The 13,959-nt window shown below is 52.8% G+C and overlaps 1 protein-coding gene across 1 annotated transcript; it reads right to left on the reverse strand.

The window, feature by feature from the left end:
* Positions 1-1,743: 1,743 nt before the first annotated feature.
* SIX2 (SIX homeobox 2) lies at positions 1,744-6,569 on the reverse strand. Its single transcript, XM_009904030.2, has 2 exons — positions 5,612-6,569; positions 1,744-2,954 (listed from the first exon to the last, which is right to left on the reverse strand). Exons 1-2 carry the CDS (start codon positions 6,169-6,171, stop codon positions 2,651-2,653), a joined length of 864 nt encoding a protein of 287 aa, XP_009902332.1. The 5' UTR covers positions 6,172-6,569; the 3' UTR covers positions 1,744-2,650.
* Positions 6,570-13,959: the final 7,390 nt, after the last annotated feature.

Genomic DNA, 13,959 nt, shown 5'->3' on the forward strand with positions numbered 1-13,959 from the left:
TCCTTCCTTCCTTCCTTCCTTCCTTCCTTCCTTCCTTCCTTCCTTCCTTCCTTCCTTCCTTCCTTCCTTCCTTCCTTCCTTCCTTCCTTTCCCCTTTTTTTTTCTTTTTCTCTTCTCCATCAGGCAAAGCCTTAAGGCTCTATTTCAGTCTCAATGTCATGTGTTATTAACCCAAGCATTCCGGTTTTCTTCCCTAACTTAATTCTAACACCCCCCACCCAATAATTAGCTAGCCAAATAATTAATTCTTTACAACATCGGACCACTGCATATGTTATTTTACCGGGAGCAGGGATCCTCTATAGCCCTGGGAAGCAGTGATTCCTTTGCTTGTGAAATGTTTGTTTTCAAAGGATTAAAATTCGTAGCTAAAATTATTAGATGTCCCTCAACGGAAATCACAAGATCTGCTGTTTAGATCCTAATGCACACAGGACCACACTAGTAAACTCCCACAGAAGAGGCAACAGCCACATCATCTCCACTGCTGAAAAATTACCCCAAAGAGGAGAAATGTGAGAAACATAAACCTGAATATACCATATTGTCTCCTTCATGACAATGTATCCCACTGCACCCCATCACAAAGAGAACATTGGATTTATAACCGGTAATAAGAAACGCCTTCTTTTTCTGAGGCAAATCCTCCCTGTTATCGGGATCCATACCTTCCCTTCTATAGACTTTAACCGGGTCTCAGAGAATGTCCATGGATGTCCACAACAGCACAGAGGTGCTAATCCAGCCCCAAATTATATCAAATTAGGACATCACCGGCACAAAACTTCCACTGATTGAAAATTCAACTAGGGTCTGAAACCTGGATGCGATCTGTGCTGATCTACGCATATTTCTATCCCACTTGAAGCCATATAATTTTATTGGTTTATTTTTCACAAGAAATTAATTTTGAAAGGGAAAAAACCAAAACCAAAACGTAAACCAAAACCAAACCGTAAGCTCTGACGAACATTTTAAACAGACGGTGTATCACACTTGGCTTCTAGCAAAGAATTTGGTAGCGAGGGTGCAAGTTATAGTGTAATCACTTGGAGCTCTTATCTTTTCATGAAGCAAACTTGCAAACAGCTTTCCTGTCTCTTTTGCCACCCTGTCCTTACAGAAAAGGGAAAGGAAAATTTTTTTAAATAACATTTAAAAAAAAAAAAAAGGGGGGGGGGGGGAAAAAAAGGAGAGGATGATAGAATTGCCTTTCCCGGCATCGATCCCTCGGGCGCGGGAGAGGAATTGGCAGCCCAGCTATGCCGGACCTCGCAGATCTGGCCACTCAGTTTCCAAACCCGCCCCTGGGGAGTGGGGCCAGGGGACACCAGCGCGGAAAAGTCTGCCGCCTGTCCGTCCACGCCCCCGGGCCCTTCCTGCTCCGTCCACGCCACCTTCCCGCTCCCCTTCGGGCACGCACCGTGAGTCCTTCCCTGTCCTTTCGCCTCCCCGTTTTCCCCGGGGTGGGCCGAAGTGGCCCTGGACATGCCCAGGAGTCGCTCCGCTGGGTGCCCCTAATGGGGCAGAGGTAACGGGAAGCCATCTGACCTCCAAGGGGACGAGACCCTGTCGCTTCTGCGCCGGCAGAGCGGGAGGCCCCTGAGGCTGAGCCCCGGGGCCCCCCACACCGCCCGAGTGTTCACCGCCTCCCATGCCCACCGGCCTGTCCGGTCTGCTCCGCTCCCTCTAAGCCTTAACCCACCCCGCGGGCGAGTGAAGCAGCCGCACGCCGAGTTAGATTTCTAAATTTTATTATAAAATAAAAGCAGAAATATTTTCCAAATAATGTATTCACATAATATAAACAATAGACAAAACTGAGTGGCTTGCAGTTGATACTGTCATTTAGGTCTAAACTTGAGCAGCAATTTTTTTTTTTTTTTAAGCCCCCTCCTGCCCTTACTACACATTTAGGAGAGAATCTGCCCCTGCCTTCCTCTGGGGCCAGAGCCGGGCCATCGCCTCCTTTCCCACGCAGCAAATGGCGAAAGCACTGAGTGGACAAGGCCAAAGAAGCTGTCTTTCTGCATAGCATCAGCTACAAGAAGGTTACAGAGTCTGCCTAGAGCGCGTTGCTGCTATAACTTGACTACAACTTTTGTATTCCTAGTTGAAATTGTACATCGTACACCTGCCACGGATACATAGCTACAATAGGATAACGGGAGCGACGTGTAACTTCCAAACAAGCATGGAAAACAGCGGGTTTGGGCTCCCCTTTCCTCCCCACCCCAAGAAAAAAGAAAAGGTTACAATGTGCCTCTTCCCACACAGACCGGCCCGATCGAGAACACCACCAAGAGATTTGTGAAGTTAAGGCTGGAGAGAGCTGCTACACCAAAAAGTCTTACAGCCTGCTGTGACAATCACATCTCCTGTCCAACAGTCCTTACATGCCTGAGACCACCTATAAGCAGCCCTTAAGGCTTTTCACAACATCATTGTCTACAGCTAAGTTCGATATCTTCCAAACCTGCAACCAGCCTGCTGACAAAGGGCACAACACACCCACTAAAGAGTTTGCCATTGCTTTCAAAGTCTCTGGTAAGATCAAGGAGAGGAAAAAAAAAAAAGAGGGAGAAAAAAAAAAAAGTTGAAAAATAGAGTAAAGGAAGGCTGGTACGAAGGAGGGAGCATGTACACGGTTTTAAGAGCCCAGATCAACCAGGTTGGATGACATGGGGTTGAGGATGGAGTCCTGCAAGCTGTGGTGATGCATGGGGTCGGCGCTGGGCACAGGAATGGCGCTGGGGCCCTGGGGGTGTCCCAGGCTGTGCAGGGGCTGCAGCCCTGGGTTGGAGCTGAGCAGCAGCGCGGGGCTGGAGGAGGTGTGATCCGGGGTCCCTGATGGCGTCTTCTCGTCCTCTGAGCTCCCCAAAACTGTCTTATTGCCGTTCATCGAGGCCGAGAGCGGGTTGTGGCTGTTGGAGTTCGAATTCTCGTTGTTTTCCCTATAGGAAACACAAAACAGGGAGGGAAATCACCGTGTGGCCGCCGCTACGGGAAGCGTACCGCGGGAGCGGCGAGCGCCGGGACGCTGGGTCCCCGGGGCAGCGGGCGGCGTGGAGTGCAGAAACAGTGGATTTACAAACTCTGCAAACCTCCAAGGCCTCTTCATCTGGCACAGAGGTCTAAGGTCTGCTGAGCTTGTAAACAGAGTCTCCCACTAGCCCAGAGGAAAGTGTCACTTTGCCAAGATGTCATTTTCTGCGTCCAAAGCGTTTGCACAGTTTGGAAGGGCGCGCGGGGGGGGGGGGGGGGGGGGGGGGTGGGGGTGGGGAGGGGGAAAGGAAGAAGGGAAAGGAGGAAAACACTACAAAACCCCCCAACCCAACCAATCAACCAAAAATACAGAAACCAAACCAAACAAATGCCACATCAACAGCAAAACCCAAACCCAACAAGAAGAAAGATTTTTTTTAACTTTAAAACTACTTCTTGTGCTGAAGAGAAGTTCGGCCACGATTTCTGCGGGGAAGGCCAAAGCACGGCGGGGTGCAGGCAGGATGTCTCTTTGCAGCAGCAGCAGAGCCTCCCAGGCTCAAATCAGGAGGGAAAGGGGTTTGCTTCAGGAACTGGATGGGGGGTTTTCCCATCGCCCTGAGCTTAAACCTCAAAACATAACTCCATATGCAAGGTAAGGCAAGCAAACGTAGTTAACTCGCTAACCTCGGCCCTCTCGGGAAGTGCTTTGCACGCCCGCTGCCATCCCTCTGCTGCTCCCCGGGTGGAGGAGGGGGCAGCCCAGGAGGCTCCGAGGCGGACGGGGCCGGCCCAGACGGTGCGTCTACCGACAGAGACAGCCGGCTCGGAAAGGGAGAACGTAATTTCAGAATTCATCACCGGGTAAATACGGAGAAATAGCTGGAGGCTGGCCAAGCTCTTGCACACACACTCTCTCACACACATATATTTATACACACACACATATAAAGTGCATTTTTTTTTTTTCGAAATTAGAGGGGCAAGATGGGCAGCCATCTGAGCAAGGTTAACGTGGCTTTTATACAGAGCCCTCCTAGAAAGCCTTGTCTGAAACGCTGAAAGCATAGCGAATCTATGTAGAAGCTCCTGCGGAAGCTTTAAACCACACTATCTGTCAGAGGGGCCCTATCCTGCAGGATCTGGTTGAAAGAAGAGAAGCCATTCCACTGGTGGTGTTTTCTCAATAAGGGCCGCAGGATGTGGATGGAGACATTTTGTGCCGAAAAATAAAATCAGGCATGAAAGTTCTGTTTAAACAAGTTAGCTCGAGTGAATGACAATCCCATGAACGTTCTGTTTTCTAATGTCTGAAGAGTAATATTTAGTTGAGGGTATTTTTCAATCTGAAAAATCTTATTTTCCTCTGCGGATCTTTAAAATTGGATTCCCCGGGGCGGGGGGTGTTGGGAAGTAAGCGCAACCTTCATTTCCTTTGAATATTTGAAGGTGAGTCTCTTGTATCAGCAATAAAAAGGTTCCCTAACATCTAACCAACACTTGCAGGGATCTGAAGGAAAATTAAAGTTCTAGCACTGTTTTGGGAAATGTATGGAGCAAATCTGTACTGAACCCGAACCTGCCGGGCCGCACAACTGTGCGGCCGCGGATCTGGCCATTTCCAAACCACATTAGACATAATATATGTCTATATATATAAAAAAAAAAAAAGGAGTCTCCTCGGAAGGAAGGATCTATGGGTGCTATCTAATCCGGTAATCAACAGCTCAGGTCCTACCATTCGATCCGTATGGACCAGGCAATTCAGCGAGCTAGTGGGGAGCCACTGGGCAGTTAGAGGAATCTTTTTTCTTCATCCCGCCTTCCTAAGGCAACGGGGAATGCTGACGGAAAAGTAATTGTGAATATCCGAGGACGGAGGTATTTAACCTCTGTCCAGAAATTAATGGTCCCTTCACTCTATTTAACGAGAAAGACACACTTTCGGAGTCACGCTCGGTATACAAACATACACGTATTAACATGTATTCATGGGCACCTTGCTGGGCAGTGACCACGAACTGCCATATTGTGAGCGAAATAAGAAATTGCTCTGGTCAATGCCTCACTCCACCTCCAGAAGCCGAAGTTAGAGGTAGTTTTTGCAAACCACCATTTACAGTGCCCAGACTCTCCCAGATTTCCCTCTCTACACCTGGGTAACCCTTAAGGCCATGCTTCGAACCATGCGGGGCGCAAAGTTTTCGCCTTCAGCGCCGCTGCAGCCAGCCTCAGATGCCGCGGACCTACACCTCCGGCCCCGCCGCCCGGCCGAACTGCGTCGGGAAGGAGACGGCCGCGCTGCTTAACCGGGCGTCGCCACCAGCCGCGGCAAGCGTTCCCAGCAGAAGGGTCTGTCTCGGGGCCGCCACTCCCGCTACGCAGGGAGTAGCGTCTCGGCGGGGCAGGTGTCCTAGTCGCTTCTTCTGGGGCTACTTTTGGCGGACAAATGACCTCGCCGAGCACCCCTCGTTCGCCTCTGCTTTCCTGGACGCCCCCGCCCCGGACAGCCTGTCCAGTCCCGGGCGTGTCGTCCCGCGGGCCTCTCCATAGCTAGGGCTGAAAGCAGAGGGCGAGGGGCGAAGTTGGGGAGCTGCGAGCGCGCGGGGCGCAGAGGGAGCCGTACCTTTCCTTGGCCTCGGCGGCGCGGTCCCGCTGCCGGCGATTCTTGAACCAGTTGCTGACCTGGGTGGTGGTGAGGCCGGTAGCCTCAGCCAGCTCACGCTTCTCTCGGGGGGACGGATAGGGATTGTGGGCGTACCACTCGCGGAGGACGCTGCGGCTCTTCTCCTTGAAGCAATAGCTGGTCTCCTCGCCGTCCCAGATGGAGCGGGGCAGAGGGAACTTGCGGCGCACCCGGTACTTGCCCACCGCCCCTAGGGGTCGCCCCCGCAGCTTCTCCGCCTCGATGTAGTGCGCCTTCAGCCAGAGCTGCTGCAGCTTGGGGTGGTTGTGCGCCGAGAACTGGTGGCTCTCCAGAATCTTGTAGAGCTCGCGGAAGTTGCCCCGGTGGAAGGCCACCACTGCCTTGGCCTTCAGGACACTCTCGTTCTTGTGAAGGTGCTCGCAGGCAGGGAGGGACCAGAGGAACCGCCCCAGCCTCTCGATGTTGCCGCCTTGCTGGAGCACCTCGCAGACGCAGGCCACTTGCTCTTGGGTGAAGCCAAAAGTCGGGAGCATCGACATGGTGAGCCCTGCCCCACCGCACACCCTACGGCTGCATAGAGGGGAGCGGCGCGGGGCGGCGGGCAGCGCCCGGCATGCGGGGCCAGCCCCGGGGCGGTGGCGCCCGGCGGGGCCCTCTCGGGCGTCACGGCCGGGCGCGGGGGTCCGCGGCCATAGGCGGCGCCCGGCCCCTGGGCGGCCGCGGTAGCCTAGGAAAAAAGGCCAAGAGCGAAGGCAAAAAAAGAAAGTCTCGGGAGCCCGAGTGCGGGCGGCTTTTCCCCGCGGCCGCCTCCTTTTTGTAAGTCCAACTTGCGAGAGTAACTTCGTGCCTCTTTTGTCTCCTATCTGCAGCGCTCGCACCGGCCGCGGCTCTCCCACCCCCACCCCCCTCGGCCGCCGGTTTGGGATCTCCCTGTTTCCCCCCCACCCCCCGCCGCCGCAAGATCCCACATAATATACTGGTAAAGCCCTGCTCCCTCGCTCCTCTCCCTCTCGGAGTTTTTTCCCCCTTTGTTTCTCTCTCTCCCCCCCCCCCCCCCTTTTTTTTTTTTTTTAATAATATTATTCTAAGCTGGCATGAAAAGTGATTATCCGCGCTGTGATTGGTCCGGTTATCTGACCCGGGGACTGCCAGGAGAAGACAATAGTTTTAGTCAAATTATTTGCCATGGTGACGCTGTCAATCAGGGGTAACCCGATCTGTTTTGAGGTGGCTCCCCGGCTGGGTTGACAGATTGCTCAGATCTACTCAGAGGCGGCCCTGCGAGCTGAGATATTAGCTTGCGAGGGAGAAATTTCCGCCATGATTGACGCTGCAGGCGCCCGTCGGGGGAGCGAGGCAGCGCCGGAGAGCGGAGCCCAGGACTCTGTCTCTCGCCGCAGGGCGCTGCGGCGCTGCGGGACGGAGCCGCCGCCCCATCCCGGGCCCCGCAGCCGCGTCCCAGCACCATAGCCCAGTCTGGATCCCGCAGCCTCCTCCCCCTGCTACCGCATCCCAACACCATCGCTTCGGACCGCGGGCTCTGCCGTCCCAGGCACGCGAGGGTGCCGTGGGGAGAAAACACTGTCTCTGGGCCTTGCAGAAAGTTTCTTTCTAAACACATTGGCTTAAATCCCCTCCCCAGCGCCCAGTAACAACTGTCTTGAGAGTTTTATAGGGAAGGGGCCTCTCATGTACAATAGAGACCCTGTTCGTGACCTGGAATCCTATTACACGCTGATCGTACCTGCCCGGGAGCTAGGAGGAGGCATGATGGTACAGGACTAGGGAAGGACTGCCTCTCCATTAAGGGGCCATGTCCCACCACCCTCCAGTGTGCGGGGCGCTGGCATTTGTGATCACTGGACTACGGGCACTTATTTCTACTTGGTTTCCAGGAGCGTGTCGAGGTGTTTTATCCAGGACAGGAACACGTGTGAAAATCGGAGGCATTTCGGGTGATTAAGCCGACCGTTATCACCCACGCGTGCCCATTACACACCGCATTTTATGTGTACTGCCTGCACGGGGCAGGGACTCGTATCCTTTCCCGCCCTTTTCGGTCTGCACAAAGCGAAAGGCGAGGGAGAGTGATTGTGTAAGCCGGAAGATTGTTGTGGGGATGAGCGGATGAGATGACCTAGCGAAGGGCGATCCCTACCTAGGCGAACGGGACAGCCGAGGACGTGGCGGCGGGGTTCGCCCTGGTGAAGGAGGACGCTCCTGGTCGCAAAGTCAGGGCAGTTTCCGTGGCCTTTATTGTTCCCTTTTTGCGGATAAATAATTATTAACTCACCAAGGCTTTTTAACTCCGTTTGCTACCCAGACAGGAGAAGTCTCTGCAATTGTGTGTTCCTGTCACGGTACCTTTGTAGTCACCCTGACACGTCAGGAAGTTAGCGAAGGCACAAGAGATCAGGCTGTAGCTCCCCGCCTCGCAGCCTGACCCTCCGCCGCCGAAGTATGCAGTGTTCGTGTCGGCCGTTACCAGGGGAAGGCGAAGCCGGGGTAGCGGCGCGCAGCCTGGCCGCTCCCGGCAGCCCCGGCGGGAAGCCGCTTCAGGGCTACGGCCAGGAGAAACGCTGCAGGGGATGGAGGCAGAAGGAAGAGGGGGCCAGCCGATCAGCCCGCGTCCAGCTAGCTCCCAGCGTGTCTGGGTTCTTGCATCTGTATTTTCTCAGCGCGCCCCGCCTTGGAAGCTGCGAGTCGAGCTACCTGTCCGGCTTCTCCCCAGTGCTGCCACAAAGAAGCAGTGGAAAGCGGGCAGTTTCCGCCCTGGATCTCCCGGGAACGCAATAAAGAGGAGTCCTTTGCAGGGCAAGAGAGAGCGCGCTCAAATTCGTTTAAAACAAAATTTGGGGATGTTGATGATGGGTCCATAAAACCTACTTGCATGATTCTCCCTCGGTCCTTCTACAAGATGAGCCCTCGGCCGCATAGTACCTCGATGCTGGCCGATTTCTGCAGGATTTAAACTGCTCCTGTTTGTAAACAAAAGTATCTCGATCTCAGCGCTTCCTACCCACCCTAAGCAGCTGGATAATTCACAGCCGGCGCTGCAGCAGAACATCACGGGACAGCAGAACCGATCCATTACAAACGTTACTCCGAGCAGAAACGGCGAGAGAAACACAAATCCCCCTCCAGCCCCCGACGGTTGCTCACACACCCTGTGCCGTTTGCGAGAGAGAACAGAACACAGGTCCGCTGTCTCCCGCGATGGGGACCGTGGCAACACAGAAGAGCGCTAGCGGGGTCTGACCTGCTCCCCACTCCCCTCCTTCTCGCATTCGGTCGCCCCACGTTTATTAGGGGTATACTTGACTCCGCTTCCTCTCCTATCTCATAATCAGGAAGGTTGAATCTGAACGGGAGCAGCTGTTCGCCCTATCCGGAAAGGAGATATCAAAACCTGTTGCATGGACTTAGATCTGAGAAAGTGCCTTCTAATAGCCTAAAATGTGAGTACAGAACCGCCACGCCAGCCCCTCCGTAGACGCTTTCACTTTAGGCTGCCTGAGCCAGGCTGCAGATTTCCCAGAGCGCTAGGTAAAGGCAGGGCTAGTCCCATCCCGAGCACCCTGTATCAGCTTGCGTCCCAAAGCAATTGCAAATTAGTGACATCTGATGCCACATTCTGCATAACTGCTTTTAACTTTAGGGAAACGAAAAACTAAATAATCTTCCTGTACCTGCTAGGAGAGCAGATACTGGCTTCAAATCCACAGCGTGGAGCTAGTCAAGTTGTAGCGACTTGAGAGAGAATCAGACGATCGGGCGCGGAGCTGTGTTTCTGGCGTTTACGAAAGAGCTGGTTCACCGCAACTAACGCTTGCCCCCAGTCCGACGGGAACATTTTTTTCTGGCGGCTGCCGGATGTCTTCATCTAACCGCGGGCTAAAAGTGTGCCCAGCTCCGCTACAGACCGGTGGAGAAGCCCAGGGGGTCATTCCATCCCCGGATTGGGCCTTGATTTCGGCGATGAATTTCCCGAGGTTCCACTCGTGACGAGCCCTCACCCCTTGGCGTAGTCATTGCCACACACGAAAGAGCGTGAGAGTGTCAACATATTAATCGTTAAATACGAGTGAAATAAAAAGTCGGGTCATTAACCGGGGCACAGACTGTCTGGGGGACGAGAAGGGGGTGGTCGTGTGGCTTCCTAAGAGCCTTTCATTGTCCGTAACTGATTTGTGTCCACAAGTGAGGGCCAAAAGCGCTGCAGTCATCCGAAAATCTCCTTCTCGGATGTGCCTCGACTGTCTCCTCGCGGACCGCCAAGGTGCAGGCTCGCACCGTTCCCATGACAGACACCATTAAAGACAGGAAACGATTCACCTAAACTCTTGCCCTGCATCTTCCCACAAGCCCCTACAGTCGCTGCCTCGGCAGACCCCCTCGTCCGTGTTACACAGGCACAGATGCCGCCCGCTGGGCTCGAAAAAAATCCTGTGCCGGAGAGGCGGGAGGCAGGGGAATGTCTCCCTGTCTTCTTCTCCCATTCTACGGGGCCGAGGGCACGAGTGCTCCTGCCAGTCTGCCTTGGCTGCCTGTGTGGGAAAGACAAGGGGACGTCGGCTCTCTAGGAGGTTTTATCGGCAGGAGTAGGGAACAAATGCTAAACCCCGCAAACTTCACATGCCAAAAAGAAACGCATCATCCTCGCAGATGTCCACTACTGTGGCAAGGACTGCGGGGAGAGCAAGCAAAAGACAAACAACTTTGAAGTATTCGTTTCTTTCTTTCATTTTATATTTTTTTTTTCCTTTGGCGGGGGTGCAGTATGCATTGCTCTTAAAATCGAAGGGCTTTAACGTGACAGAAAGCCCGCCGCGATTAACCCCGTTATTCTCGCAAGCTTTTAAAAATGGATCATAGAGATCTTTACCAGCATCCTAGGCCCACCTGCCCCCTATTCCCGAACCTGAGGGGGAGCTAAGCCAGTTTCGCGCAGCACCCAGGGTGCGCACGTTTCTCCCTGGCGGGACCCGGCCCTTTCTGCTGGTCAGATCTTGCCCGGGATTCATAGAGGCAGTTTACAACCTGGAACCGTGGGTTGTTCCTCCCACCTTCCCGTTATTTATCCAAGATTTTATTTATTTTTGCGTTTTGTTTAAATCTCGGGGTCTATCCCGTCACAGATGGCAGTAAGATCCTGCCCCGACTGAAAAAGAAAACATGACGGAGGATCACTGACCATAACTAAATTAAGGCAAATAACAATAGCTTGCTGTTCCGTGATTTGGGACGAAAGGAATAATTCAAAGCTTTTGCAGCGCGCAGTGCGCTATTCCTCAAGGGGACCGACCAAGGATTTCAGATATGTAGCGGGTAACTCGATTATGCTAACAAACTCCGCTTGAAAGAAAACGTTGTTGGGCTGGGGGGCGGGGAAGCGAGGTGCTGTGGGCCGGGGGAGAGCTATGTTGAGGCACCGGCGGGAGCGCAGCCTCTGCCTCAGGGAGCGGCCCCGTTCCCCGCGCCCGCAGATCCGTCAGTCCTTTGCAGCCCGGAGCCGTTTCCCGGCCAGCTGGACCTGAGATGCTCGAATAACATTTTCGAAAGAGATGTATTAATTAGGAGACTGGGGCCTGATGCGACGTGACTGAGCCGGCCTCGGTGAACCTTTCCGTCCCCGTCCCCGCCGCCCTCCGGTGAAATGGGACTCAGGGGGCGGCACTGTGTCCTCAGCACAAGGCACTGTAACCTCCCGCCCTCCCCCTGAAACCCGATAGCCCCCCAACCATCTAATGCGGCCGGTCCTGATTACTTTTGTATTATCCTTTCTCAATCTCGGGAGCGGGGATGCGAGTTCCCATTCAATTCTAAGGGCAGAACCCTCTCGGCCGTTACCCCCAGCATCTATGTTCAGATCCGGAGTGTCCCCCGTTCATGGCCCACAGCAGGGCTCAGATCACGCGGAGGGGACTGCCGGCTGGGGGTTGGCCCGGGGAGGGGGAGCGTGGGGGGCCTGTGCCGATGCCCACCCAGGTCCCTCGCCCTGGCTGGCTTCGGGGACCGCCTCAGATGCTCCGCGGCACAGCAGACAACGTACAGCTTACAGACAAGACAACAACTACAATAAAAGGCACATATGGTTAAAATAAGGAGAGAGAACTTTCTGCCCTAGGGGATTTGCAATAACTAGACAGAAATGCAGGGCATTGAATTTAAACTTCTGGTGGGCTTCTGGGGGATTGACAACTTAAATCACACTACAAGCATCAATTTGACAATATTTATAAACTTCTTATTTCCAGGGATCTTCTTGATCAGAGATAGACCAGATCGCTATGAGCTCGAGCCACGAAGGTCTCTCTTCTCCCCCCCACTCCTTTCCCCTCTTCCGAGTTGATGAATAGCGATCAGGTTTCTTTTAATGGCTGCCCCCTATTCTCACTGCCTCCCACAACTAACCCAAGAGCCTGTTTCCCCGACCTCAGTTAATTCCGCTGATTATTCCAAGATGATGAGGAAAGCACTAAGATTGCTCACTGTTCCTACTGATGCAAGGCATTTTTGTTACCGTCTCCATCCCTGGCTCACGGGGATTTGGCCTGGGAGTATTTTTAGGAACAGACTGCCTTCCCTTCCCTCCTGTCCTCCCCCGTCAGGCATCTGACGGTTGCGACGGGCTCGGTCATGATCTTGCCCTCTCCGTGGGTGCGCGATGCCCGCCCCGGGGCCGGGGACCAAGAACAGGCACCCCTGGCGCAGTGGCCAGAGGGGTCCTGGGGCGGAGGTACCGCCGAAGTTTAGGCAGCCGCTCAGTTAGCAGTGCCGCAGATGAGCTCCCCCGGCCCAGAGACCCCGCGATCCCTCGCCAGGGCGTGGAGGGCGATGGCCAAAGGGAGGTAAACCTCCGTCCGCCTCCTGCAGCGGCAATTTCGGCTTCCCCCTGGGAACGAAAACTGCTCCTCCGGCCCCAGGCTGGGTTGAGGCCGATTCCACGGGGCCGCAGGGGAGATCCAGTCAGAGAAATCTCACTAGAGGGCTCTACCACTCAGCTCCGGCTGCTGCCGAGAGAAAGCGAGTCTTCGTCCTTAATGCCCTTTAGTCTTCCCGGCAGGTTCAGCCTGGTCTTGTCCCCCTCCCAGCGCTGTCGAAACTGGTTCAGATAGATCATCACCATGACAAGAAATTCTTTGTCTTATTAATAGCAACCTCCTACCCTGCTCTACCTGCAACTGAGCAGAACTGATGTCGCTTTCCTGGTACATAATGGCACTAGAGGTCTTTGGGGAGCTGAATCTATCCCATGGCAAGACAAACAAGCACAGTCTGTAAAACAGCCAAAGCTCTCATTTCGAGGTGGGCCCCAGACACAGGTATTCTCGTCATGAACCAATGAGTAAACACTATTTACAGATGTATACATTACTTTTCCCCCTTCCCTATAGAAACATTTTGCATAAGCTCTTCTTTGGTCTATGAAGTGTAGTATGCCCATAAACACATCCATTATTGAAATTCTGCAAGACTAAGGAATGCTGAAATGCAATGTAGTGTTAGCAAATAATATGCACAGAGATTAGTGTCAAAGGCTCTGACTCATTGAACTGGAATCTGTTCTTGTTTTGGATCTTTTCCCTTTTAAATAATTGCTACAATTTGCTATTGGCAATAAATAAAAACAAACAAGGCAGCATCAACTAAAACCAAAGCAATTATTAGTTGTAAGGGAAACTTTGTAATATTTCAGAATGCATTCAGTTAAACCTGAGTCCCAAAGGTGTTTGTAATAAATAAGTAAATTGCTTTATTTACAGAAAGTAGGAAGTGCAATTTAGTTTGCTTGTCACGTCTTGCATTACTTTCAGAAGTTTTGCATACAGGTTAAAACTCCAACAGGAAAAGCTTCATGGAAAGGTAGATAGGTTAGATAATTTAATATCAGTTAGAGCTGATCAACTTTCCAATGGAAAATTTGCCACTTCTGAACTTGTGTCAACATGTGTCAGCATTCTATATTTATTTCTGTGTATTGTTTCAGCCTTCTATTCTCTGAGTGAATTCTGCCTCTGTCATTTGAAGTCTTCTCCACTTTAATTCACAGGTTCTTGAATCAGCTCAAATGCATCATGGATATTTTATTTCCAAAATGAAACCAAAATGAACCAACAAACCAACCAAAACCAAACAGCACCATCACCCCCAAATGGTATTCCATTAATTCATGCTGCAGAGGGTAAGGAGGATGCATGAACTCAAGTACATGGTGCAGCTACCAGTACACTTCCAAGTACAGCTTTGACTGTGATCTTTCTCAAACAGTGCTTGGGGGTGCCACACACATATGGGATCACTCCTAAGGTGCAGTATGCACTACA

This window comes from Dryobates pubescens, chromosome 16 (genome assembly GCF_014839835.1).
Source record: "Dryobates pubescens isolate bDryPub1 chromosome 16, bDryPub1.pri, whole genome shotgun sequence".
Taxonomy (NCBI): domain Eukaryota; kingdom Metazoa; phylum Chordata; class Aves; order Piciformes; family Picidae; genus Dryobates; species Dryobates pubescens.

What these genes read in the sequence shown, in the direction of transcription:
- SIX2 (XM_009904030.2), bottom strand. Translation starts at nt 6,171, where the DNA reads ATGTCGATGCTCCCGACTTTTGGCTTCACCCAAGAGCAAGTGGCCTGC. An exon ending in GCCGCCGAGGCCAAGGAAAG is followed by an intron (nt 2,955 to 5,611) that starts GTACGGCTCCCT and finishes TGTTTCCTATAG; the next exon opens with GGAAAACAACGAGAATTCGA.